The sequence below is a fragment of the Dermacentor albipictus genome, chromosome 6, assembly GCF_038994185.2.
Source record: "Dermacentor albipictus isolate Rhodes 1998 colony chromosome 6, USDA_Dalb.pri_finalv2, whole genome shotgun sequence".
In the NCBI taxonomy this organism is placed as follows: Eukaryota; Metazoa; Arthropoda; class Arachnida; order Ixodida; family Ixodidae; genus Dermacentor; species Dermacentor albipictus.
Window position 1 is genome coordinate 8,477,264 of NC_091826.1, and position 25,968 is coordinate 8,503,231.

The 25,968-nt window shown below is 47.8% G+C and overlaps 1 protein-coding gene across 2 annotated transcripts in view; it reads right to left on the minus strand.

Moving 5' to 3' along the window:
- Positions 1-25,968, minus strand: part of cno (adherens junction formation factor afadin) — a 113,254-nt gene that overhangs the window by 26,670 nt on the left and 60,616 nt on the right. For both annotated transcript variants that reach the window (XM_065424805.2, XM_065424806.2), the window contains exons 12-18: positions 23,985-24,212; positions 18,540-18,713; positions 17,648-17,787; positions 16,974-17,194; positions 16,484-16,584; positions 10,082-10,191; positions 315-636 (exon numbers count right to left, since the gene is read on the minus strand). In XM_065424805.2, coding sequence (XP_065280877.1) covers positions 315-636; positions 10,082-10,191; positions 16,484-16,584; positions 16,974-17,194; positions 17,648-17,787; positions 18,540-18,713; positions 23,985-24,212 — 1,296 coding nt within the window. The remainder of the gene's footprint in view (positions 1-314; positions 637-10,081; positions 10,192-16,483; positions 16,585-16,973; positions 17,195-17,647; positions 17,788-18,539; positions 18,714-23,984; positions 24,213-25,968) is intronic.

Sequence of the window (25,968 nt, forward strand, 5' to 3'; positions counted from 1 at the left end):
GCCCTTGGAAAAGTGATTGGAGGACACAGCGTTCAAGGAAAGGTTTCGCGAATGGGCGGCGAACGCTGCCAGCGTCGCACATGCCCGCGTGGTGCAAGAGGTGATAGCTGCCAGCGACTGCGAACAATGTGCACATTTGTTCTCATAACCAGATGACTGAGGCACGGTTGCTATGACAACATCGGTTTGCACCATCAGTCCCAATGTTACTTCACAAAAAATACACATGAATTTCTCCAACAACTTTCTCCAACACTGCAGAGATTGCCAGGGACTCTCCTAAGCTGTCCTTCCTCCATGTCTCACTGCCTCACCTCCTCTTTCATTTCCTCCATCTTGGCTTCCTGGCGAAGCAGGTCCCGTTGCGCCCTCAGGTCTGGCGGAGGCGGGTGGGGGCTCCAGTGTGGGGGAGGATCTGATGCAAGTGGGGCTCCCAACACTTTTTCGCCTCCTCCAGGAGGGCCAGAGTGGTGACCCATGGCGAGGGAACCAAGGCTGCTCACGTACTGCTCCTGCTCTCGAGGGCTCACCAGTGTGGAGAGGGGCCGGGCACCCACTTCTGGCCGGAGCGGTGCATTGCCACTGCTGCTACTCGTGGGAGGACTCCACGGTAATGGCTGTGAACCATGGCTTGGCCTGAAAAGGTAAACACTTTTAGAGGCAATTCCATGCTTTTTAGCCGACTATTTCTTGTTCTCGGCTCTGCTCACCCACAGCAGCACAGGTGCAGTAACAGGAATAAATGTGTTTAGCTTAGTGGATGGTGTCTCTACAGCAGTTGAGCAGCTTGTGCAGTTGGTTACTATGTGACCTGTTGGTAAAAATTAGGACAACAGAAAAAAAATCTGCCTCCATTTGTAGGGATTGCGTTTGTCCGTTTCATTGTAGCACCATAGCGCAGCATATTTTGGGCATCGAAAGCGCCGAAGCAAGTTGAAAACGACAGTTGCACCTATGCTGTAGTTCTGATCAAGTGGGGAGGTTTTCTCACTTTGGGTGTCTACTTGACAACATTCGAATGCACTGTAATACGTAGTGGCTGCCTTTGAAGGCGTCCAACATGGCAGGCTACTGCTTGGTGCCACAGTGGCGGACGTATGCAACTGAGCCCGGTGTCAGCCTTCACAAGTATCGACGAGACAAGAAGCTGCGTGAAGCTTGGATCGTAAAACTTAGAACCGGTAAGCAGCCATAGGCTACAACTCGTGTGTGCAGCAAGCACTTCCACAAGGAAGATTTCTGCTATGGCATCGAGGCTGTGATGTTCAGTGAGTAGCAGAAAGCACGCATTGCAACGCTCGTCCACACGCGCTGTCTGGCTAATGTCATGAAGCTTTGATGTATGAACTTGTTGATGCTAGATACCGGCAAATTCACTGGAATGGAAAGGGAATGGCAAGCTGCGGGGTTCTCACCCGTGCTCTTGGGACAAAGGAACGACAACACAGTAGTGCGAACAATCACAAGGGCATTTATTGCACTTTTCATAGAACAATGCCCGCTAGCCGAGTTTCTATCTACAAAACATGCCAATGGGCGCGCGTGAAAGTTCGACTTACCGCGACCGGATAACGGGCGAATATGTTTGCTCCATGTTGGACACCAACACCTGGTCGTTCGTGCATACGGTCAAGCAAACGGTGGCGCATTCGAACGAGGCCTCGCAAGACGGTCTCACAGAAGCATGGATTGGTGCACGCGGGGAACATCCACACCACTTTCCGACCCCGAGCCAAAGAGAAAGAGCCTGCTCCTTTCCGCGCCCAAGTAACCCTGCCGTTAGGAGGCGTTAGCCAACGTTACTAGACTAGCTTCAGTTTTAAAACTCGGCGCCGTTGCGCGGAACCGCCACCCGCCTGCGCTTTCGTGGCGCTGCAGTCGCGCCCAGCTTCACTTCCTCACTAGCCGGCTACGCGGGCGGGCCGGACTAAGCACGCGGTGCAGCGTTGGTGTATTCTGTGGTTCGTTGTTGACAGTGAATTTCAGCAAGCATGTCATCCGTGGAACTGTAGCCTTCGCCGAGCTTTTTAAGAATATCAGCAGACGATGACGACGTGCTGCGTACCTGGCTGAATAGGCCGCTATCGGAGCGATGTCAACAGTTCGGCGCACCACTTTTTCTGTGCTCCTAGCAATGCGACGCCTCGCTCGGCGTGAAACTGAGCGATTCATCGTGCCGACTGGGAACTCTCTGCGAAATCAACGGCACGCGCTCGTGCCACTGCTGCCGCGTTCGTCGTTGTCTTCCACAGCTGGCTGTGTGGCCATTCATCTTTCCAGCGTATAATTTCACTTCACTTCTGTCGTCGTAATGGGGAGGCCGCGTTTACGGGGGTATGAGCCATTGCTTAAGGGAGTATGAGCCACTCATGATCTTACGTAACGGAAAGATTTAATTTCGAAGAATCACAAGCGGCAAATCGCAGGCGAAGGTTGCTAACCACGCCGCCGAGCAAACTCGAGACATCTAACGCAAGCGACAACTGCGGACTGCGGGCATACCGTCAGTGACGTCGTTCTCTCTCGCTGCCGATTGTGTGTGCAACCTCATAATTGAGAAATACTGAAATGAACCCTCGGGATTAACCCAGTGATAAACACAGGGGCCCCAAGTTTTAGCTTCACTGATTAAGCATCTTCACAGAATGAAAAATCCGACTTTTTTTTTATTGTGGCTTGTGTGTACAAAGACCGACCTCATCTTTCTTTTTGTAGCGCTTCTTTGGCGTGGTGAGAAGCTTCGGTGGGGATCAAAATCATCCTACAATCACGCACTTTGGCCGGATATTCAGGCTCGTGAGCCTAAACTGCGCAAAACGTTAAGACGACCGGAAGAAACACACGACATTTAGAAACGCAGCTTGTGCGCTTCTTCCTTTCGTGCAGTTTACCCTTCTTTCAGCATTAATAAACTGGCGCGATAAATCTTATTGCTGTAGGTGGATACTGCTTTCTCGTGGTATCACTAATTCGGACAAGGGAGAACGCCAGCGAGCGTGAAATGTGCAAACTGCCCGTCCGCATAAGCTCAAGGCTGTGACGAGGCGTCTGCAGTGGAGCCCGATCGAACAGCGTTGCCCTCTGGCGGCTGTCACAGAAATGGCGACAGCGGCTGTAAGCACGTGGGCGGGGAGTTTTACAACTGAAGCTAGTCTAGTAACGTTGGCGTTAGCAGAGCGACACTTGCGCCATTTCTCGCAATGCGCTTCAACCACACCGACTGCCACGGGCACCAGGCCATGCGGTGAAGGCGAATTACAGGAGACTGGAGCTATGCGGGAAAGCAACATATCAGGGGACGCATGAGAGTCGCGCATCTCCACAAAGCACACTAAAGAAAGGCCTGGCATATGATTGTACTTGTGTTTGCACCAAACAATTAATACATACCGGATTAAAGGAACACTAACGGCAAGTACTAAGTCAACGTGGACTGTTTAAATACCATTCCAGAAAGCTCGTAACGTTTCTTTCGTGCCAAGACTTAGTTTGCTAGAAAATTGCATCTGAAGGGTCCAAATACCTTTTTTGAAATTCAAATCTTCTGTCACCCAACCAGGAGAGTGGTGACGTTGCATGCGCCATCAGCACCCTTTGCTGCCGTCGGTGAGTAAAATGGCGCCTGACAGACGGCGATATCGAGCAGAGACAGAGCAATGGAACTGCCGCTGCAGCTACTTTTTGGTCAAGTGGCGCAAACCAATGAGGTATCCGAAGACATCACATGGAAGTTGTATTCTCTCCTCCTTGCAGCTTGTGTGAGTTTTTCAAGCCAGCAAAACCAGTGCAGGACTATGCGATAACAAACCTAAAACGCATAAGCGTGAGCGGTGCAGAGTCGAGCGAAAACGAAACCTTTCGACCTCTCGCATCGTTGTCAAAGTAATTTCAATCATTTTTTTTTAATGAAACAGAACTAGACAAGTTGCATATTTTTTTGTCTTATAATACAATGCAAGGATGTTTTTTGCAAGGATTGCTTGAGTACTAGTGACAAAATTTAACTGAGGAGTGCTTTTGTCATCGGCCAAGTACAACGTCTTGAATATGATGCTGCGCGTGTTCGAAAAAAGGTTTAGCGCTCACCGCGGCACTGTTCTTGCTCAAATTTTGCAGCCTGATTGCATTTTGGTGTCGACTTCATTTAGTATAACACTTGGTACAGTTAATTGCCTGGTTTTTAAGAAAAATGTGGAAATTTGCCTGTGTTTATGGGTATGCCAGCTGCTGCCGCGACGGCGCACACAAACTTGTGTCGTCACCTGTCGCCATCTGCAGAAAGCAGCGTTTCAGGGAGGGCAGTCGCCTGTTCCAGGAGCGGACAACACATGGCAGCCCTCCCTGAAACGCTGCTTTCTGCAGATGACGGCAGGTGACGATACAAACCTCTGCCAGGGTCGGCTTTTTGGACGCCATTTTTGCCATAGACGAAAACACTTTCTCAGTTTTGTCTTAAAAAAACAGGCAACTAATCATGCCAAGTGGTATGCTAAAACAAAGTTGACGTCAAAATGCAATCGTTCTGCAAAATTTGAGCAAGAACAGTGCAGCGGTCAGTGCAAAATCTTTTTTTGAACACGTGGAGCCAAATATGCAGGACCCTGTACTTGAATGTCCCAGGGGAGTCCCTAATCATCTCCGGCATCTACCTTAATTTGTTGATTATTAAAGCTCTGTTTGTTATAACATTGATGCCTTAGAGATTCTCGAGCACTTTAGCTTGACTTAATATTTGCCTTTAGAGTCCCTTTAATAGTGGGAAATCGCTTGCTGAGAAGACCTATAAGCATACAGTGCGATGAAACTGGAGAAATAAGGATATTGAAACGTCCAAGAATTTAGAAGAAACAGAAAAATATAAGAGAAAAGGAGTGAATTGTCACAACTGCACACCACAAATCGCTGTAGGCGTCGAGGTCCATAGTTATAACGATATTTTTGAACAGCCCTGATAGTGTCCGCACAACAATGGTTGCTTGTGTACTGTCAAAGGCTCGTATGCTGCGGCCTAAAGCTCACGGCATGGCGTTGAAAACATGCTTGCAGTGAAAGCGAAACATTGCGTGCGGACGTGAATACAGATGTGCAATCTGTCCATGTGAACCCGTGCGATCGCTGCATTGAGGCTTCATTCTGTCATGCTTCATTTGGTTATACAGACAGCCCACTATATGAACATATTTCACATAGTTTGCTTCTCAGCGATTGCCTACATTTCACGGAATGCTGTGCAAAGCCATCACGCCGCTCACGTATTGGCCTCGAGCTCCACCACTGGAAAAGCTGGCGCCATCGTCGCTGTGACACGCTATTAGGGATCACGTGGACATAGCAGCCGCGTCGGCTGCTTCGGGAGCGTTGAAGCGAGTTGAAAATGAGAGTTTAAATTCCCTCGTACGCTGCAGTCGTCATTAAGTCGCGAGATTTTCCCGCTTCGAGTGTCTCCTTTACAACGCTTGAAAGTATTACAATAGGTAGTGGCTTCGTTTGAAGGCGCGCATCATGGTAGGCTACTGTTCGGTGCTGCAGTGCCGGACATACGCAACGGAGCCCGGTGTCAGCCTTATTCACACGTAGCCGCAGGACAATAAGCTGCATGAAGCTTGGCTCCCGAAACATAAAACCAGCAAACAGTCATCGGCTACAACTCGGGTATGCAGCAAGCACAGACGCGAGGAAGATTTCTGCTACGGCGCCGGGTCTGCGATGTTCGAAAAACGTGCACTGAGACGCTCGCCTGAGTCCGCTGCCCGACCAATGTAATGACGGTTTGGTCTATGAACTTGTCGATGCTATAGCTACTGGAAAGTTTAGTGGAGTGGAAAGGGAGTGGTAAGACGCACATTAAAAACAAGCATGGCATATGGTCAAGTTTGTGTTATGAATTAATACACTGGATTACAAATAAGAAGCAGCGGGAAATCACACGCTGAGAACACCGATAAACATACAGTGTGGCGCAATTCGAGAAATAATATTGAAACGTCCAAGAATTTAGAAGAAAAAAAAAAGATTGAATCGTCGCGACGGCATATCACAGTGCCCGTCGTCTCTACAATGTCTACAATGAAATTATTTTTTAACAGCTCTGATAGCACCGACGCAACAATGGCTGCTTGTGTACTGTCAAATGCTCACATTCTGCGGCCTAAAGCTCATGGCATGGTGCGAAAACGCGCACGCGGCGAAAGCGAAACAGTGCGCGGACAAGCATGCAGATGCGCAGACGGTTGTTGTGAATCTGTGCGATTGCTGCATGGAGGCTTCATTCTATTATGCTCAATTTAGGTATACAAATACTATAAGAGCATATTTCACATAGTTTGCTTTCAGCGTTTACCTACCTTTCACGCAAGAAGCTGGTTCGGGAGACTCCACCGCGGCGACCGCACGCAGTGGCGTTCCCTGTACGTATTCGGTAAAGAGATAGCGTCTGTAAACGATTCTGTGCTTTCAGCTTGCCCAAGATTATTATTTAGACAGTAAAAAACTTCTCTCATTTCGAAAGTACTTACAGAAATGTCCGGGAGAGCTCGCCGTGGCGTTTTCAGTGAGGGCTGACAGCAAAACCTATGAGGAGCGCGTCGCGTGATCCCTTAACTTTTGCCGTATCCTACACGTTTACAAAATTTATGCGAACTGTTTCAGGGGCCCTTCAAACGTAATGTTTGCACTTTTCGTAACGCAATCATAATGGTAGGTCAGCCAGGCAGAAGAACGAGCCTCAGAGATCAGAACAGCCTCCAAATGCAAATGCAGAGGACGCTTGGAATTTTGGTGTTGAGCCAGAGGGCATCATTTTGGTGCTGAGCCAGAGGGCATTATGGCTGGCTTGTGTTGTGGCATCGTGCAAGTTCGCACAAAAACTGGGTGATCATCATAAAAGAAAAATTGGACATCGTTCGTGCTACCGAACATGGCACAAAGTTGGCGCCGGCACGCGAGAGGGATCTACCGTTGACTACTGTATGTGGCTTTGGAATGAGAAGGAGAAGATGCTCGGCAGTACTCCTGGGACTGCGAAAAGGTGTTGGCTACGAGGTTAAACTTTTCGACGTTCAACTTTTCGCCATCGTTGCCTCTGTTATTGCAAGGTGTCACCTAACGACAGTGATAAGGATGACACGGAAAGTGACAGCACGCGCGATTCAGGCCCGACATTGGCAGAAGCTGCATGTTATGTCAGCCTCATGCGGATGTTCACTGAGAAGAAGGGGCTGGCGGAAAAGCTGGCTTGCAGCTTAAGGGAGCTTGAGGCCACTGTTGTCGTTGCTAAGCCGCCGCAGCATCAAATGAATATAACAGACTTTTGCTGTGCAAAATGAATAAATACTGCATGTTTTTTTTCCTTTTTATTGCACTCGCTCAGAGTTTCGTTTTTAATAGGTAAGTGGCCGATCTCACGCTATTTCGGTTAAGCAGTACTACCGTTTAATACATACTTTTTGCGAGCTCCGGCCAACTTTTCACTGTAGAAATTTCATAGGATAGAAACAAATGTGCGAATCAAGCGATCTCAAACTATTGAGGGTATAAAAAAAAACTATAAACAAATGCTAACTCAAACACCATGCATTTACTTACTGAATGAATCAGCAAATCCTAATAACACTTGTTGAGCTAGTTGGTGCATGCTTCTTACAATGAAAACGATGCAACACACCAAGAAAAACAGGTAAAAGGAAAGGGTGCCCTTTTTTTTTCACCTGTCTTTCTTGGTGTGTTGCATCGTTTTCGTTGTAAGCAACAGCAAATCGTTTCTATTTAGCACTAAAGCAGTGCAGAAGCTGCAATTATTATCTCGTGATGCATTAGCGCTCGCAGCGAGGAAGGCCTCATGTTTCTTCTGCAGTGCTGCCGCAGCACAAGTCCTGCCTCTTTATTCACTACATGCTTAATACTGTGCGCACATCCCGACGATAATTTTTTATTCAGTGAGCTGGTCAGCAACAGTGTCCGTCCATTGCAATGTTGCTGGAAGGTTTGCTGCCAGCGTGCAGGCCATGGTAGAATCATTCTTCATCTTGGACAGCTTCTACTGTGTAACGTGTTTGTGTTGTAATTCATGCTGTAATTCGTGTTGTAATGAATGTTGTAACATTCAGACCGCACGGTGACTGCGGAAATGTCCAAATAAACAGGTGTCCGAAAAAGCAGATTGAAAAGAAAAAAAGAAATCCTTTATTTCCACGCACTTATTCAGGTTTGGCAGTAGGCCTGAAGAAATCATGAATGTGCCGTTGCACGCTGTTTCGTTTCCGCGCAATCAGATAAGCCTGAATCTCAGAGAGGGTCGTACGGTCACTATAGGCGGCTGAAAGCACGGTTACTGTTTGTGCATGCTCCGCGTGCAACGGCAGCGTAGCACATAGTGCGTCATCTTTAGACTCGGAGTCATCATCCAGCGGTGCAGCAGATAGCTGACGAATGATCTCGCCGTCATAGAGTTCTGCGCATGTCAGTATAGCAGTGTCAGCACCTGTGAAACTGTCAAATGAGATGGTGTCCGGAACCACTGCACAGGTCTCGGCAGAACACTTTCGGCGTCAGTAGGGTGCACGTGACATCAGAAGGCGACAAATCCTAGGCCTCCCGGCACCCTCCTGCCGGCATTCCCCAGCGCTGTCTGCGCGGGCACTGTCGGTGCCATTAGACACTTGACGCGATGTTTTCGTATGTCATGTTGCATCCCCGCAACCTCGACACAGCACACAAAGCAAACATCACCACGCCGTCACGCAGATACCAGTCGCACAAACGAAAAACGTGGCCTACTCGCAGTGTCATGCACGAATAAACAAACAAATCAGCTGCTGGATTGTCTTGACATGGCTTACTGAGCTGAGACCGGAACTGGTGTATCCGCAAACCAGGCAGAAACAATCATGATGAGCGGGGATTTGCAGTAGTGCCACTTCGTGGGGCAGCAAGGAGGCTCCACCCAAAACAAAAATGGCGTTCAGCAAGTCGAACCATGCACCGGTCAGAGTCGGTGCATGCTGCTCTCGATCGACTTGGGTCAAGGAGTGTCCAAAAAATAAGACGAGAGGTTGCAAGGTGTCCGAACTTTCGGCAGTTGTTATACATTGTGGTCTATGGGGAGAATGGCGGTGCCGCGAAGCAGACCGAATTATCAAGCATGTCCGAATTTTTGGAGTCCAAAAAATCAGTCGGTGACTGTAAACAAGAGCATAATAAAAGCTACAAAGGCAGAAATAGGTATGAAGCATTCTGTGTTACTGTCGTTCCCATATGGTTCATACTAAAGACTGGAAATGTGAACTCTGCCGCTTTGTTTTGGTTGGACACTGGCACTGCTTTTACTCTTTTGTGCCAAACATGGGAGGTGCTCTGCACTCACCGCGCTTAGATAACTGTCTGAATGAACCGGTGCGCGATCAAATACGCCCAAATGAACAAGAGTTTGGATTCAATATATAATGCGGTGTGGGGTTCTCCTCCCGTACTCTTGGGACAAAGGAACGACAACACAGTAGCGCAAACAATCACAAGGGCATTTATTGCACCTTTCATAGATCAATGCCTGCTAGCCGAGTTGCTATCTGCAAAACATGCCGATGGGCGCGCGACAAATCTGTAAGTCCGACTCACCGCGACCGGATAATGAGCGAATGTGTTCGCCCCATGCTGGATCCCAACGCCTCGTCGTTCGTGCGTACGGTCACGCAAACGGTGGCGCGTTTGAAGGCGGCCACGCGAGGCAGTCTCGCAGAAGCACAGGTCGGCGCGTGCGCGGGACGTCCACGCTGTCCGCCGATCCGCCGGGAAAGAGAGCGAGCCTTCCTTTCCCGCGCCCAAGGCTCGCCTGTCGGCGGCATCCGCAGCGCAACACTCGCACCATCTCTCGTACGGCGCTTCAACCACTCCGACCGCCGCGGGCGCCAGGCCACGCGGCAGGCGAAGCCACCCTGCAGGAGACGAGCTATGCGGGAAAACTAGATCTCAGGGGAGGCGTGAGAGTCACGCATCCCCACAGCGTATGCCCGATGGGATCTGAGGATGTGTCCGAATGATCCGATCTTCCAAATTAACAAGGTTTTATTGAAATATGTGGTCTCACCTTGTAATCGGTGGATGTGGCTGCTGTGGAAGCTGCTGCTGTTGCTGGTGTTGCTGCTGGTACAAGCCAATATTCTGGTACTGGCGCTCCTCCATGGCTGCTTGCCTGGGCTGTGTCGAAACTGATGTGAACAGCCTACAGAGGGGAGCTTGTGGACACTGATAGCATGCAAGCGCAACAAAATATTAAAAAAGGCCATCTGTTCCACCGGAGAAAGTGTACGCAAGTGGGCTAGCTGGTGCTTATTTGAATCCACAATGGACAAATGCTCATGCCGAGGCTCATTCCAACTTTTGTTCTAACCCACTTGCTGCAAACTCACTTGTCTGTATTGTTTAAACAGATCAGAGTCTTGGCAGCCCTACAACATTAGAAAATAAGGTCAAGTGCCCCCATTAGGTTTTCTTTCAATTGACTGCCGTGCACCCATTTCATCGTCCTTTCTACTCTTTAAGGGGGGATGTGGGTCCTAAAACTTTTTCTCTTATTTTTTTGGGTGAATATTTAATACACTCCACTGACTAGGGTAATTTTTTGTGCTGATTTCAGATCTGTAATTAGATTTTTGATAGCTATAGCAGTTCAATAAATATTGAGGTCTGAAGTCAAATTAATTTCAAACTTGTTACGAGGCTTTTTGATGATTCCGTCTTGCTAAACCAAAAACTAAATGCATGACACCATTGCTAAAGACCTACTGTAAGGGGTGATGCTATTCTTATTCATTTGGAAGCATTTTGCGGACAAGAAAACAATCTTGCATTTTTTATGAAAATTTTTTTCCAATTAGCAGTGATTACTATACCTGAATGTAATTTTCATGACTGTGCAAGAGTAATAAAGATAGCATCACCCCCAGATCATTTCAATACAAATAAAATGATACCACCCTTGTCATTTTTGGCCAAAAACAACGCAGAAAAAACCCCCGTAAGGCGCAGCACAGTGTGCAAAAACATAGAACTGAAATAAACGCATTTGAAGTTTCAAACAAACGTAGCTTTTGCTGAAGTGAATCTACAGCAATAGAAATGGCACCGCTTTGAAGCTCTATATTTTGTAAGAATGGTCATACTAAATGTGTGACTGCACACACTTAAAATAATAGCACACTGGCCACTGAACTAGCACAAGAAACTTTATTTGGCACCATGCTCTACAAAGAGCATGGTGCCTGGGTTTCAAACTGAGGTGCAGAACTCTGTGTGGGCATGAATATAGTTCCAGTGTTGTACCTGCAGGCTGCCTGATTGATAGCAGTCTTCATTACAATCAGTGAGGCATTTTTTTCATTTGGTAGAACTGACCATGTTACTGAATGAAGGCACTGAGTTTAAGTAGCCTTCCAAGTCATCTTCACCTGACAATGGCTGTGGAACTAAGGATCAGAGAGCCAGTGATAGATATGCAGCTGCTAGGTGCTTTCCAGAATTGTACTTTTGTATATTGCCTCGGTCACTTCTGCAGCCAGATGTTGTGCTAGCACGAGGGGCCTAGTGAACAGAGCTCATGATGTTCTCTTTATGAGGGGGCGGGTGGGGGTTATGATAGGGTTCGCGGACGCGAGGAGTCGACACTCGATGCTCTTGTTCGCACAGTTTGAGAGACGCGCGAAATTCCTAGCCGTTGGCTCGAGGAGTCGACACTCGAGGCTCTTATTCGCGCACTCGGAGGTGCCGGTGCCGACGCGCGAAATGCCTAGACGCAGGCTCTAGGAGTCGACACTCGATGCTTTTGTTCGCGCACTCCGAGGTGCCAACGCCACGCGTGAAATTCCCAGCCACAGGCTCGAGGAGTCGACACTCGATGCTCTTATTCGTGCAGTCCGAAGTGCCGACGTGCGAAATGCCTAGATGCAGGTCGAGGAGTTGGCGCTCGAAGTACTTAGTCGCGTAGTTGGAGGCGCCGATGCATAACATGCTGAGGTGAGGGCCCGAGATGTCCGCACGCAATGTGCTTGATCGACGAGTCGGAGACTCCTATGCGTGAAATGCTTAGCCGCGGTACGAGCATTGCATGCGCGATGTGCTTGGTCACGAATTCCGAAACACTGTGTGCTGAAAGGCCTAGCCGCATGTCCGAGGATTCCGCGCATGAACCTTGGTCGCGAACTCCGCGTCGCTAATGATCAGAATACCTTGCCGTAGGTCTGAGATGTCCATAAACGTAGGGATCGGCCACGCTACCGCAATGTCTGCGTAGCACCCGTTTTGACACGTCGAGATTATGGCGAGTGGAGACTTTCAGGCTCGCGAGGTGCAAAGAGCCGTGAAAGAGCCGAGCAGACGACGCGAGCGCCGGACCAATGGCGAACTGCGCTGGAGTCACGTGGCGGGCGCGGCCAATCGCAGACTCCGGCACGACCTTCAGTCATTTGCTTTTTGTGTGCTTGTTTCTGTACCGAGGTGATAGCTGAAGCGGCAAATTTGAAGACTTTCTGCTAAATTTGAAGACGGAGAAATGCGCTTTGCAACGAGACCAAGATGGCGGCGCTCGGTTGCACCGTTCCAGAGATGTTGTGGCTTGAAAAACGCAGTTCTTTCTTGATTTCCGCGAAATTTTTCGCCACTTTGGCTGATAAAACAATTTTTTTAGACCACTTCTACGTGGTTTATATGGATGATATTTTGGAATCAGATAGAAAAAGAGTTATAGAAACTGAAAATGTGATTTTCAAAAAATCAATTTTTTAGCCATTTTTCGCGATGTAAAACCCGCGTCCTCCCTTAACCCAATGGCTACCAAATACAGTCGTCGACCAATATTCTGGACCTCGCAGGGACTAAAAAATAATCTGAAAAATCAAACACTCTGAAAAGTTTGTTCACCCCAAGAAATAAAATTATTAGGCTGGGAGTGGCTTAAAAAACTCTCATAATGCCAGGCCTCGTTATACGCTTGGAGGGGATCAGATTTGTTTAGATTTGTGCAAGAGTGACATTGTGTCCATATACAGTTGATAAAAGCATCACCATGGAAATAGAAAAAACAAGCCACACTACTTGGCTGTTGCAAAAGCACAGGAGGTGGTGCTGATCGCACAAATGCAAAGCCGCATAAACACACTCAAAGATGCTCTCTGCCTTTATTCTGTTGCTCAAAGTGGCGATTGCACACTGGGCCAGTAGCTGGGCAGATGTTTGTGTCACAGTGTGGTGACGAAGCTCTGCCGAGAAAGTGACAGCCTCGTAAACATTGAAAGAACATGTTTTGACCGTTTTGACCTTGGTTTGTTAAGTGTGTTAGGTTAGCGCTGTAGCGTCACATGCTTTATCAAACTTCAGAAAAGCAAAAAGAAGGCACTACTGATACAAGACAAATGTACTTCTAATGGCTAGAAAATCAAATTTGATTGAGGGCTTCATTACATATTGCTCGTTCATGTGCTCATTGAAATGTGTGTTTCAGGACATTTGAGAACACAAACTTACTCATGGTAGGAAAAGCTGCTGCTTCCTGGCTGTAGTCTGCTGTCGCAAAATCGGTAAATGCAAAGCCACGCCATAACAGCTGCTAGCTCATGCTACAGAAGAAGCAATCGTGACAGCCAACGCAGCCTTTATGGCTACAGAAGAAGCAATACGTCAATATAATATATAATGAAGCATACTAGTAGGAGACAACAAGCGTCCTAGCTAGCACTGCAGCAGATGTGCTTAAAAGTACCTGAAGACGTTCAGCAATCGTGACAGCCAACGCAGCCTTTAGAAAGAGTGAGAGAGTACGCAAGTGCTTGTCGTCTGTGAGAAAAGTCACGTTCGCAGCGAGCAGGCATCATAGCAGACAACACTTTCTCCAACTACAAAATTTTTATGTACATAAATACTTGAGTATCTTTATATAAGTACATGCACGGTTGTTATTGATGTTGTAGAAATAAATAAATATTATTCACTGGCGCTAAATCGGGAATAGAATTGTGGAAGAATGCATACCCTGGTGTGCCCTGGTGGTAAACCGTGCTACTACCTCAAAGGCATATAAAGTTTATGTGATGTATTGTGCATTATATAAGCTAGTGCAGAAATAAAATGAGATTTTACGTGAAAATATTTAACTATAGCTTCGTTTACTGCACCGCAAGAAAATGCCACTACAGTCAAACCCACTTATAACGATACTGGTTTTAACAATATATCGGTTAAAACAATGAGAAGCTGCAACACCGCCATGTTTTCCACAGTGAAATAACTAGCTTACTACAATGCCCCGATGTTGCATTATCGACTAAAACGATGAAGTCTGGCTGCTGGGTGTCCACGCCGAATGATAGTGCAATGCAAAATCCTCCAAAAGAAAAAAGACAATGGCAAATTGGAGCCACTGCACGATGTCCCGTTGCTCCAACAGCCGCCACGCGCTCATTTTCTCGCCTTCTCCCGTCACCCCTCCATCCCTCCGAACACAAATGGGCTGCGCCCATAGCTCTACGCTGTGCCACCCTCTGAAACACAAATGAACTGTACCAACTGCGCTGCTCGCATATTGCTTGCTGGCTCCTCACTCAGCGCAGTTCTGGAAATTGGTTAATTTAATTGCTCAAGTTCGTCCTTATAGGCTGTGACGAAATTGTTCCTGGTCACATGGTTTCTCAGCCTCGTTTGACTCACCGCCAAAATAGAAGATGGCTGATCTGCCCGCTGATCATCGGCAATGTACGACGTTGCCGGTAAAAACAAAGCACACGACTATATATTTGGAAGTGCTTCTAACCAATGAGGCGATCGTCGCGAACGTTCCTGCTTCAGATAGAGATGGCGACGACGCCAGCGATGACTCGGTATGGTAGGCTGCCTCAACGTTCTTCTCATAGGAAGCTTGGCAGATAATTCAGTCCTCCTCCGGGGCTTCATTCTCACGGGTAACCTTCCGTTGCACTACGTGGAGCATCTGGATGCCTTGGAGAAGGATGTTGGCAAGCTTCGCGTAAAGCATGCAAGGCTGACAGACATAGGATGAGAAGTTTGTGGTAAGAGGCTTGCATCGATCTCGCCTAAGCGTTCTTCTGGATTTCACAAGCTGACAGGCTGCCACGGCAACCTTCTCGCATTTTTTAAGAGGCCCTTTTTGGGGCCACCAAAGTGATGCCTCGGCGATGCTCGCACATCCCTTGCCACCCGTGACCCCTCTTTGTAGTTGTTATAGCAGTGCCATTATTTAACGCCGACAGCCGCGGCTGCTTACACGTGATCAGAGCGCCCAGGAAGCAGTTAAACGAGTGAATACCACCAGCAGCCGGATGGAGGAACGTGGTGGGGAGAGGCACTGGCCTCCTTGCCATTATAGTTTTCTTACATCAGCTCTGACATGACCCTATTTTGATTTTTTTATGTAACCCACTCATAACAATTATCGGCTATAACAATCGAATTTTTGTGGCACTTGAGTATTGGTATAAGTGGGTTCGACTGTAGTCTAAAGATCGAAGTCACTCCGAAGCCTGTCCTTATCATTCCCATGTATGTTGAGGCAACACTCAGAAGAGCCCCCTTAGACACTAGCGCCACATTGCCCTCCAGGGTATTTATTTAGAAACTCTCTGCTACACACTCTATTGATAGCATGCGCCTTCTAATCTTGGAGGCTATAAAGTGGGCCACTGGAAGCGAAGCCTGGCCAAGCCAGTGGAAAATCCAACATGGTGGCCTCCAACATCAGGTGGTGTGGCTCGGAATGACCAATTTAGTCCAGAAAATCGAACTTTGGGGCCTAAATTAGTCTGAAAAATTGGTTGTGAAAATGCATTAACTCTATGGAAACCATGACGGTGCATTTATGAAGTCTAGAATATCCATCAAGTCTGAATTTTCGAAGTCCGAAAGATCCGTCGGCTACTGTATTATGCACGTCCCGGTGCCCGTGGCATCGATTATTTTTGCATCTCATGGGCGCTACGCAAATTTCCACTAAACACTACACACTAAACATATAAAAAATCTAGCCTTCACTGATGCTGATGTAGCTTTTCCCTTTGAATAAGGTAGTTACAAATTCTTATCGTGGACATGTAGTGCGATGTATGGGGCAACATTTTAATTCAAGTATAACGCATATTGCCTGTTGCAGCATTCTTAAATGAACCATACCTCCAGCCTTCACCATGGCGAAGTGTCGGCTTTGGCAATATGGCCCTTATTGTTGGGTCCGATGGTTTGCCATTTTTAGTAGGTAATGGTAAGTAAAACAACTCAAGTATTTTTTATGTGAACAAAGCCCTCTTGTTATTATCACAATATTTTTTAATGAGTGAGCATGAGAAAAAGCTATTACTATTGCCTCAAAATCTCAAATTAGCAGTCTCATAGGCTGCATACTTTTGGCAAGAGATGTGCATATGGACAGGGTTGCAGCACTGCATCTTGAAAGACTCGCCAACCCATGGATGACTAGGAGACCACATACCGAATAAGAAGGTCCTGGAGGGTAGCCCCGTGGTGGCATCGTCATGGAACTTCCTGGCGCCAAGTGCTGGCTACTTCCACCATCCATAGCTGCAGAGCCACCTGTAGGCAAAATTAAACATACAACATTGAGACTGCTGTAAAGTTTCATAACCCCTGAAGCAACATAAAAGTTTAGTGCACTTGTCTAATATTGGGCGCGTCCAGGAGATGCTCTCTATTTAGCGAAATTTTCCGCTAAAAGTATGACTTCGTCATATTGAGGTTTGACTCTATATCGACTAATGATAACAAAAGGAATCGACATATCGAAGAATTTGTTGAAGTGGTGAAAGTTTACACAGGTGTTTCTGCATTTCATCCCCATTAATGCAGCCACTGTAGCCAGAATCCCTAACGGCTTCCTTGAAGAAAACATGACAATAGCACCCAACTGCCATAAAGACCAAAGATGGCAAAGCCTAGCAGCTATCACGGACAGTGTTACATACAGTTGAGAGCCGGTACACTCTTGCTGCCCTGGATGCGGGGAGGGGGCTCTTCGTGGGCCAACCGGCCAGGAATGTCACGTTCGCTGAGGCGGCTGCTGCCGCGCTGCAAGAGCAGAGGTGACGGTTGGCAGAGCAGTGATGCCAGCCCGTGGTGTATGGCTCCCTGTTTGGCCACTTCCAGCTGGACTAGTGGGCCTGTGCGTGTCATCAGCTCTGCTGCCCTGCATGCATTGCCATCACGAACTTGAAGATAGCTTGCGATGCATGCTTTGTCCTTGCAGCAAACGCGTCCATATTTTCTTCATGCACTCTGAGTAAACTCTTCAGAGAGCAGATGCCTGCTTCACCTACACACGCAAGGCACATCTGCTGTATTGTCAACCTAAATCGGTGCGCCCTTTACTCCTGGATTGTGTGCACAGTGCCTCGTTTTAAAACTTTCCACCTGAAAGCTTTCAGAAAATATTTCATTATTTTACACAATTAAGCAGGAAGAGAGGATTGCTTTGCACACACAATATTGTGAAGCTAGGTGATGCCTTGAGTAACACACATGCCTCTAAATTAGTGCATTTACAGTGCATTTTAAATCTCAGGTGACTAAACAGCAAGTAACCTTACATAGTGGGCGACAAGAATGTTGGCGCTGAAAAGCTATCAAGCAAGTGGCTCACTTTTCTTGCGAGACGCCGACTAGGGAATGCCCGTCGACTCTGAGTAGCTGGTCGCCGGCTTGGAGGCGGCCGTCCAGGTCAGCTGCCCCACCTCGGACCACGCTCTTGACGTAGATGCCTAATCGGTCCTGGTTGGAGCCCTGCACAGCAGGCACAGAGCCCTCAGAGACATTGCAAAAAAAGGCGCAGTCTGTTCTGCCCCTGCTTACTTGCACACAGCTGAAGAAGTGAGAGTGTGAGGTAAATGACCAATGTGATGCAATTGAATCTTAAATTTCTCCCATTCAAAACTTGCAGGCATGCCTTAGTGTTGCAATAAAAAACTGTTCAAGCTGCTTGACTGACATTTACCATGCCATATGCTTTGTGTAAAGCCAAATATTCCAAGGCTGTTGAACTTCAAAGGAGGCAGAAAGAAAATTTTCAAAAGTGTTCAGCATATGCGTTAGGACTTTGTTACAACCACCAGCACGGGTCATTACGCATATGTTTGCTCCTTTGCTCCCATTAGCACAGCCTGTCCCCATCCAGTGATACCCTTGTGCTCGTGCAATGGGCAATGCAGTGCTGCTTGTGAGCTGACAGCAAAGGTGAGGAGATTGTGTTGAACAATTTGCCCGTAGACAACTGCTTACATTAGATTGCATTTCATCTAAAAAATTATGTATCCAAAGTGCATTTTAATTTCACAGGATTTCTCAGCTAATATGGAGAGTTCTCAATGATCTGTGTGCTGCACTGTCACTTTCACCGGATTGTGAGTCACTGCTGTCCCGGCAGGGGCACGTTCAGCATTTCTCAATCAGTGCCCAATTGAAAGCCACATCACTGAACACACCACATTTCAGTATATGAGAACAAGTAGCCTAGAAATTAACACGGAGGTCCTGACCCTTGCAGCCACAATGCTCAGCCCCATGCCCGAAGGGCTTTTCTTGAGGGTCAGCGTGAGAATACGGGGACCGAGGACATCCTGGTCGCACATGTAGATGGTCCAGTGGCCCAGGGAAGTGGGCTGCAGCGTCAGCCGACACAGGCCAGCAAGGCACAGGGGCTGCAGAAACTCCTGCGAAGTGAAATAAAACGTTCATTGAAACAGTGATAGCCAAAATGGGCACTGCTTCTGTGCTTCTTCAGTCTTGAATATTCCCACAAATGAACAGGCACGCATTGTCCTTTTGCAGGCAAAATCATTATTGCTCTTTCACAAGCTTTCACAGCGTTGCTGGAAGGAATTATTATTATTAATTAGATTTATTAAGCAAATTCAACCTAAATGCACAGATATATGTATGTTCTTGTGCTAATTTTGAAAATGCAATTAACTTTTGCTGTGGCTCAAGTATTGAATAGCATCCGGAGGTTTCGTTACTTATTAGGCAAATTCAACCTAAGTGCATAGATATATGTATGTTCTTGTGCTAATTTTGACAATGCAACAATTTTTTGTGTGGCTCAAGCAATTAATGATATAATTAAATGTTCATTAGCATGTTTTGGTGAAACAATAGATATTTACTGGTCAGAAAGTTATATTTATTGCATGAGTGGAATGCAGACTGTATAAGGATTGCAGTGCTGCAAGCAGTTTTCCAACCCAACAACAAATAGCAATTAAGCAGCTCAATGAAGTTTAGTGTTTAATGCACAGCTACTAATAAAAAGAAAAGAAAGCAAACAAAAAATTATGGAGGTACACAAATAAGAATATGCTTGCAGCACTTCAAGCTTTATTCATTTAGCTGCCTGTAGCAAGAAAAAAATTACAGCTTGTGGGAGATGTCGGGTTCTCCTCCCGTGCTCTTGGGACAAAGGAACGACAACACAGTAGTGCAAACAATCACAAGGGCATTTATTGCACCTTTCATAGATCAATGCCTGCTAGCCGAGTTGCTATACACAAAACATGCCAATGGGCGCGCGACAAGTCTAGAAGTCCGACTCACCGTGACCGGAAGCGAGCGAATATGTTCGCCCCATGCTGGATCCCAAGGCCTGGTCGTTCGCGTGTTGTGTCCCTCCACGTGCGACAGGAAACTTCGTAAAGCCTTAGGCCTAAAGCGTCGCTACCCTGACAACAACTGGCATCCAAAAACAACACCCAAAATGAGCGCAAAACAGGCAGCCGCGAGGAGACGTCAGCACTGTGAGGTGGTCCTACTCCGCTCGGTGCACACAGCATCCTAGTTGAGTGCGTCCACCGTCCCAGACGGTGTCGGAGCGCCCGGTGCCAGGCCGCAATACCAGTCAGCCCGTAGTGGCACCCGTGGCCCGCGGCCACCCGGCTCCCAGAGCCGCGACTTCATCAGAGTCAAAGAGATAGAAGCAGCTATTTACATAAGAAATTCGGACCAACCACGAGGCTTCCGTACTCCCTTGCTTCAGGCTTGGCAATGCTCCGCGGGCGCTGAGCCTCACTCTCCCAGGATGCAGACCACGTGGCTCTTGTACCGACGAATGCCATTAAAAAAAACACTTGCGAAAAGGCTTGGCATGTTGACATGTTCAAACACACTACAGCCACCGTCACCTCGCTCAAGAAAGCACGCCGCCGACGCTAGCGATCAAAATTCACGCTAGGCCTACGCTTCGGTTCAAACAAAGGTCTTGAACTTGAACTGTTAAAACTATCGTCCGATGCCCCAAAAGCCCCACGTTGGACGCCAGATGTGGGGTTCTCACACCCGTACTCTTGGGACAAAGGAACGACAACACAGTAGCGCAAACAATCACAAGGGCATTTATTGCACCTTTCAAAGATCAATGCCTGCTAGCCGAGTTGCTATCCACAAAACATGCCGATGGGCGCGCGACAAATCTAGAAGTCCGACTCACCGCGACCGGAAGTGAGCGAATATGTTCGCCCCATGCTGGATCCCAACGCCTGGTCATTCGCGTATTCGGTCACGCCAACGGTCGTGCGTTCCAAGGCGGCCACGCGAGGCGGTCTCGCAGAAGCATGGGTCGCCCCGCACACGCGGGACGTCCACGCCGCGCGCCAACCCGCCGGGAAAGAGCAAGCGCCTTGTCTCCCCAACGCCCAAATAACCTCGCCTGTCGGCGGCGTTAGTAGCGCAACACTCGCGCCATCTCTCGGACCGCGCTTCAACCACATCGACCGCCGTGGACGTAACGCAGGCCACGCGGCGAAGCGGGATTACAGGAGACGCGCTATGCGGGAAAAACATCAGGGGACGCACGAGAGTCGCGCATCCCCGCAAGCTGTAGGTGTCCTACAGATTCAGATATCGTTGCTCTGAACAGGCAGGGCAAGTAAAAAGCTTGTTTTGAGAAAATCAAGAAAAATGAAAAAAGGTCGATTTATTCAATAATATTGTAAAATCTTTACACATTACCAGCTGTAATTGGTTAGTATCCCCCTGGCACATAGTCAGTTTGAAAATTGGTGCATGTGCGGCGTTTCTTGAGGGCCTGATGCATGTTTTCAGTTGATGCATGCTTTCGAGCTGAAGCTCTCAATTGCTGCTGATCTTTTTCAGCCATGTGATCACTGCATAATGAGCTGGGGTTGAGGCTCAGCTCTTGCATTATAGATGCAGACGCTTTGACGTTCCCTGCATTAAACTTCAGCACTACCTCCGCCACGGCTGCCTGTATGGTGAACAGAGAGCCTCTGCATGGTGATCCTTCGGTGCGAGAGACCAGATAACCGAGTAGAGGCTCTCGTTGCTGTTTTGGGTCTTTCCCCTCTGGCACCTCTCAAGACACTTCTGGTCACTCATATGCTCATAAATGGGCAGCAAGGCCTGGCAAACATGAGGGGGCAGGTTGCAAGGATGCTTTGGTGTTGGCTCGCCCCAAGCCTCTGCGGCATTTTGACGGCACCACGAGTTGGGGCCTGTTGGGCAAAATGTGTGGTTTGATTCAAAGTCATCAGAGGTGATATGATAGTAGGTCGCCATCAGTGCCTTGTGCATGGCATCCACGTCTCCCTTGTGCGTTTTTAGCGACCATTCGTAACATGAGCTTAGTCTTGCAATAAGGTCTGCTGTGAGCTGACCCTTCCCACCGAGGCTCCGAAGGCCAGAAGCTTTGTTTTCAATGCCATACCCATGCATTTTTGGACGTGGTTTACGCAGTCCATTGCGTCTATTTTCAAATAACCGTAAACATTTTCCTCTTGCAGTGCAAGTTAAATACGGCTATCCCCATCACTCAATATAGTGGTATAACGGAGGTGGTGCCATTCTAGGGTCCTCTTGAACAGAATTAGGGAGGCTTTCACTTCCATTTCTCCCAATTTTTTCTCAGTATTCTTCTGGCACTGGTGATTCTTCTTCCAGCTTCCATAACCAGGATCATTTTCATTTGGGCCCTTTTCGCATCCAGTGCAGAAATTACTTAATACAACGTAACCTAACCAGAGACCCGTATAAACAGTTCAATTACGGCGCCGACGCCGGTGTACGAGGTGTGTCCGCATTCATCCACGACCCATCGTACGACATTGTGATGCTCCCGGGATTGTCGAGACACAATTCGCTGTAAAATTCACGAACCAAACGCACACACTCGCTTGTCACTTTTCGGGCAACACGATCGGCGGCGGGAGTCACATTTTCGTTCATGTAGTGTTGCCACGTCTTCGTGTGAAGACCGCAATGGCTAATGTTCATAGTGGAAAACACATCATTGAGGACTGTTTGCCGGTTTCCCATTGCTTGCATTGCGCGAGCGGCAAGAACGTTCACAGCGAACGGGTTTCATTCTTGTTCACCACATATGCACGGCAAGCTCCACGTCGAAGTGAGATCACCACAGTTCCCGCACATAAGAACTGACAGAATCTTCTTATTAGTGCTTACCTCTGACGATTTTCATGTCCCTGCCATTGCATACCTTGCACTTCATTCACGCAAGCAGAATGTTCATCGCATTTAAACTTACTATAGTAAACACGGTCCCATCAAGTGGTTCAACGGGTTCAGCTGCGGCATCGGTGTTATCAGTCAGAAGATCTCGCTTCCTTTCCGTCACGGGAGTGGACGACAGCCGCTGGAGCTTTCCTTGGGTTCTTTTTTTTGCCCTCTTATGCAGGCTTCAGGAACTTTGTATCGCGACAAACGTGACCTTCACATGGTGACGGGCTTGTTAGGCCTAGGCCTACACCGGCGGCGCCAACAGACGTGGGTGTGGAGGGGGCCGCGACGACTTCGACATCCGACTCTGTCTCACTATGCTTCTTGAAGTTGTCTATAAGTGCACATCGCACCTTTTTTGCACCAAACTCATTCCTCGTATGAAATTTCTTACGGGCCATCGTGCAGTACGGTGTCACTTCACTCACAATGACTCGACGCTTGGACAATATGGCGCATAGCTGACCGCGCGGATGAGCATGATGCAGACGACGTGAAAGGAATCCCGCCAATGGTATGCCTAGCACAGGTCACATGCGCTAAACAACCAATAAGGGGCCGCACTGGGACTCTCTTTTGGCGCGTAAATTTGAGGAAGCCAATGGCAGCATGGAGCCGTAGTTGGAGCGAATCTTAAGAAGATAGCTCTTTCAAATGACACCAAGATGTCTGCGCTCCTATGCGTGAAACGGCAACTGCGCTTCGTGAAAAAAGTACCGTTTTTGCAATAACTTCGGTTGAAATTGTGCAGGTATCGACAAAATAAAGCAATTTTGTGGTTAAAACATTCATTCAAGAGTCGAGAAACTTTGTGTAGTTGCGGAACAATAGCTGCAGATTTCGAAAATTCCATTTTCCGAAAGTCGACTTTTTCGTTATTTTTTTGTCCCAAAGACCAGCGCCGCTCTCTACTAGACACACATTTTCACATATCAGTAGTGCAAGTTCCCAACATCAATCGCTTATCGTAGCTATGGCTGGAATGAGCGCAAATTGCCCAACCCAATGCACACATGAATCCTGAGGGGCATGTACACACAGAAACAGACAGGTGCAGACATGATGGCAAGAAAAATAAACAAAGTGGTGCATAATGCAGCACACAAAAATGTATGCTAACTCCTAAGAACTTGAACAACAGTTTGAAAAAGAGAAGACATGCAAAAATGATGAAGTAAAACCGAACTAAAATATTCCTTTTCACCTAAGTATGGGAATCTAAGCTCAAAGCCAAATGGCTTCATAAGCAGCATTATTAAAGCAAAAACTAAGGAAGAACAAAAGGGCAACATAATTAGAAGTTGACAATTCTCTTGCTATCTTTTTATTGCTGTTTCTAATCTTTAGCACGAGGTAACTATCCATATCAAAACATTTTTGTTTGAAGAGGTGATGAACTGTGGCAGTCGTGCGACCTCACACTGACCTGTGAGCAGCAAAGAGTGAAGGCCACCCACCTGGAGTCCTGGAGGTACACCTCGCACAGTCTCACACGAGTATCCATCCTCGGGGAGCAGAAAAGGCAGGGCCAGCTGGGGCTCCTCAGCCAGCTGCAGCGGGCGACCCTCCTGAGTGAGACGTGCATCTTCACCCTTGTGTGCTTCTCGCACCAGTGCTTCAATCAAGCCTGGGCCAACCTGATCACCAGGACCCAAGGGCTGGAACCGCTCTAGCAAGTGCCGCACCTGCCATATGAGGAAGCCAAAAGAATTTGTTCACAGTTTGTTTACGCAAGATACAAGGGTTTTGAGAAAGCAGGCACAAATGACCTCACCTTGCAAAGCAAGAATGTAAGCCGTCAAACTGCAATTGCCTAAAAGAAGGTGCTTAAGCTGTTTCTTGCACAAGCAATGTAAAGGCACGAGCGCTCAGCTGTCCACATCAGAAGATGTTGTGATCCTCCTTTCATCTTTTTAGCACTGCTGCTTGTTAAATACGGAGGTGTTACGGTCGGCGTCTGGCACCACGTGCGGAAAGAAATTTCACCCGACCTTCTCTCGCCATGCCTCGTCGAAATGAGGCGTGACTGCTCCTGCTACGGTTGGCATCCAGCACCATGTGCAGAAAGGAATTTCTATCACCTGACCTTCACACACCTTGCCTCGTCAAATTAAGTGTGACTTCCTAATTCGCCTTGACTATTTCGAGTGTCTGCCGGTCTGGCAGAAGCCCCGCAGTGTTTACAGGCCTCTTTTGTGTGTGTGTACGACTTTAGAGGGACCCTTTTCTCGAATGGCCAAACTCTACAGGAGAACTTCCACGAACTAGCAATGCGCAAAAGAGACGGACAAGCGTCTATAATTCCAGGAGGCGGGACACCCTCCTCCTTGCAGCAGGCTTGATATAACCAGAGGAGGAGGGGCGCTCTTTCTGTGCCGGTCACGTGGCGTCGACATAAGCAAGATTTCTCCCACGATTGTAGAGAGCCTATTTAAGGGGCTCCGAAATGTACTTTTATTTACTTCATTCTCTTTTCATCATCTTTCATCTACCTTTCAATAAACCATGCAAATTTCGCACTAGAAATCGTCTCGCCCTTGCTTGGTCGCCATGGTCTACCAGATGCCTGCAGCCCGCCGGCAACGCCACGCTACCCAATAAGTAACGTCGGTGGAGCTTTGATAAGCAGGCGTCGCTACTACTCGGCAGCAGTACGATACGCTAGCCTGGAGTACGCAACAAACTGACTGGCAGTGATTGCGATACGCAACCCTGGAGACCCCAACTTGGACAACAACTACGAGATCGTAGCCTCTTGTCCTGGCAACAACGTTCAGAAGGGAGGTGTCAGGATTCATGACTGCACATGGTGAGTGCACGGCTTTTCTTCACTAAGATATCACTTGGCTTTACGTATTTTTTTTCGAAAGTACAGTGCAGTGATTTTTTTTCTTTGAGCATTGACGGAAGTTTTGAGTACGTCTAGGTTGTTATAGAGTGAAGAGTTAGCAGCACTAAGGGCAGCCATGAACTTGAAGGCACTTAAGAAGCCAGAATTGTTGAGCGTGGCCAATGAGTTGGGCCTCCAAATTGCCAAATCAAAGAGGAAGCGGGAGATCATTGAGGTGATCGAAGCGATCGGGGCAGACGACGATCAACTGAAGGAATGCTTAGGTAGCATTGCAGAGAAAGAGGAAGAGCGTAAGCACCTAGAGAAAGAGGAAGAGCGAAGTGCCTAGAGGAAAAAGCAGAGTGCGAGTGGGCAGCACGTGAGGCCAAAGAAGAGCGCGATTGCGTTGCACGCGACGCACTCAAAATGAAGCGCCTAGAGATTGAGCTTCTGAAAGCCCAAAATAGCGAAAGACCTAGCACAGAGGCACGTGAAAGCGAGCGCAGAATGACAAGACTTGATGGCACCCTACAGAGTAGGAGGGGACATAGGTCTTTTTCTGGTACAGTTTTCTGGTACAGTTTCTGGGCTGACATCAAAGACACGGTCAA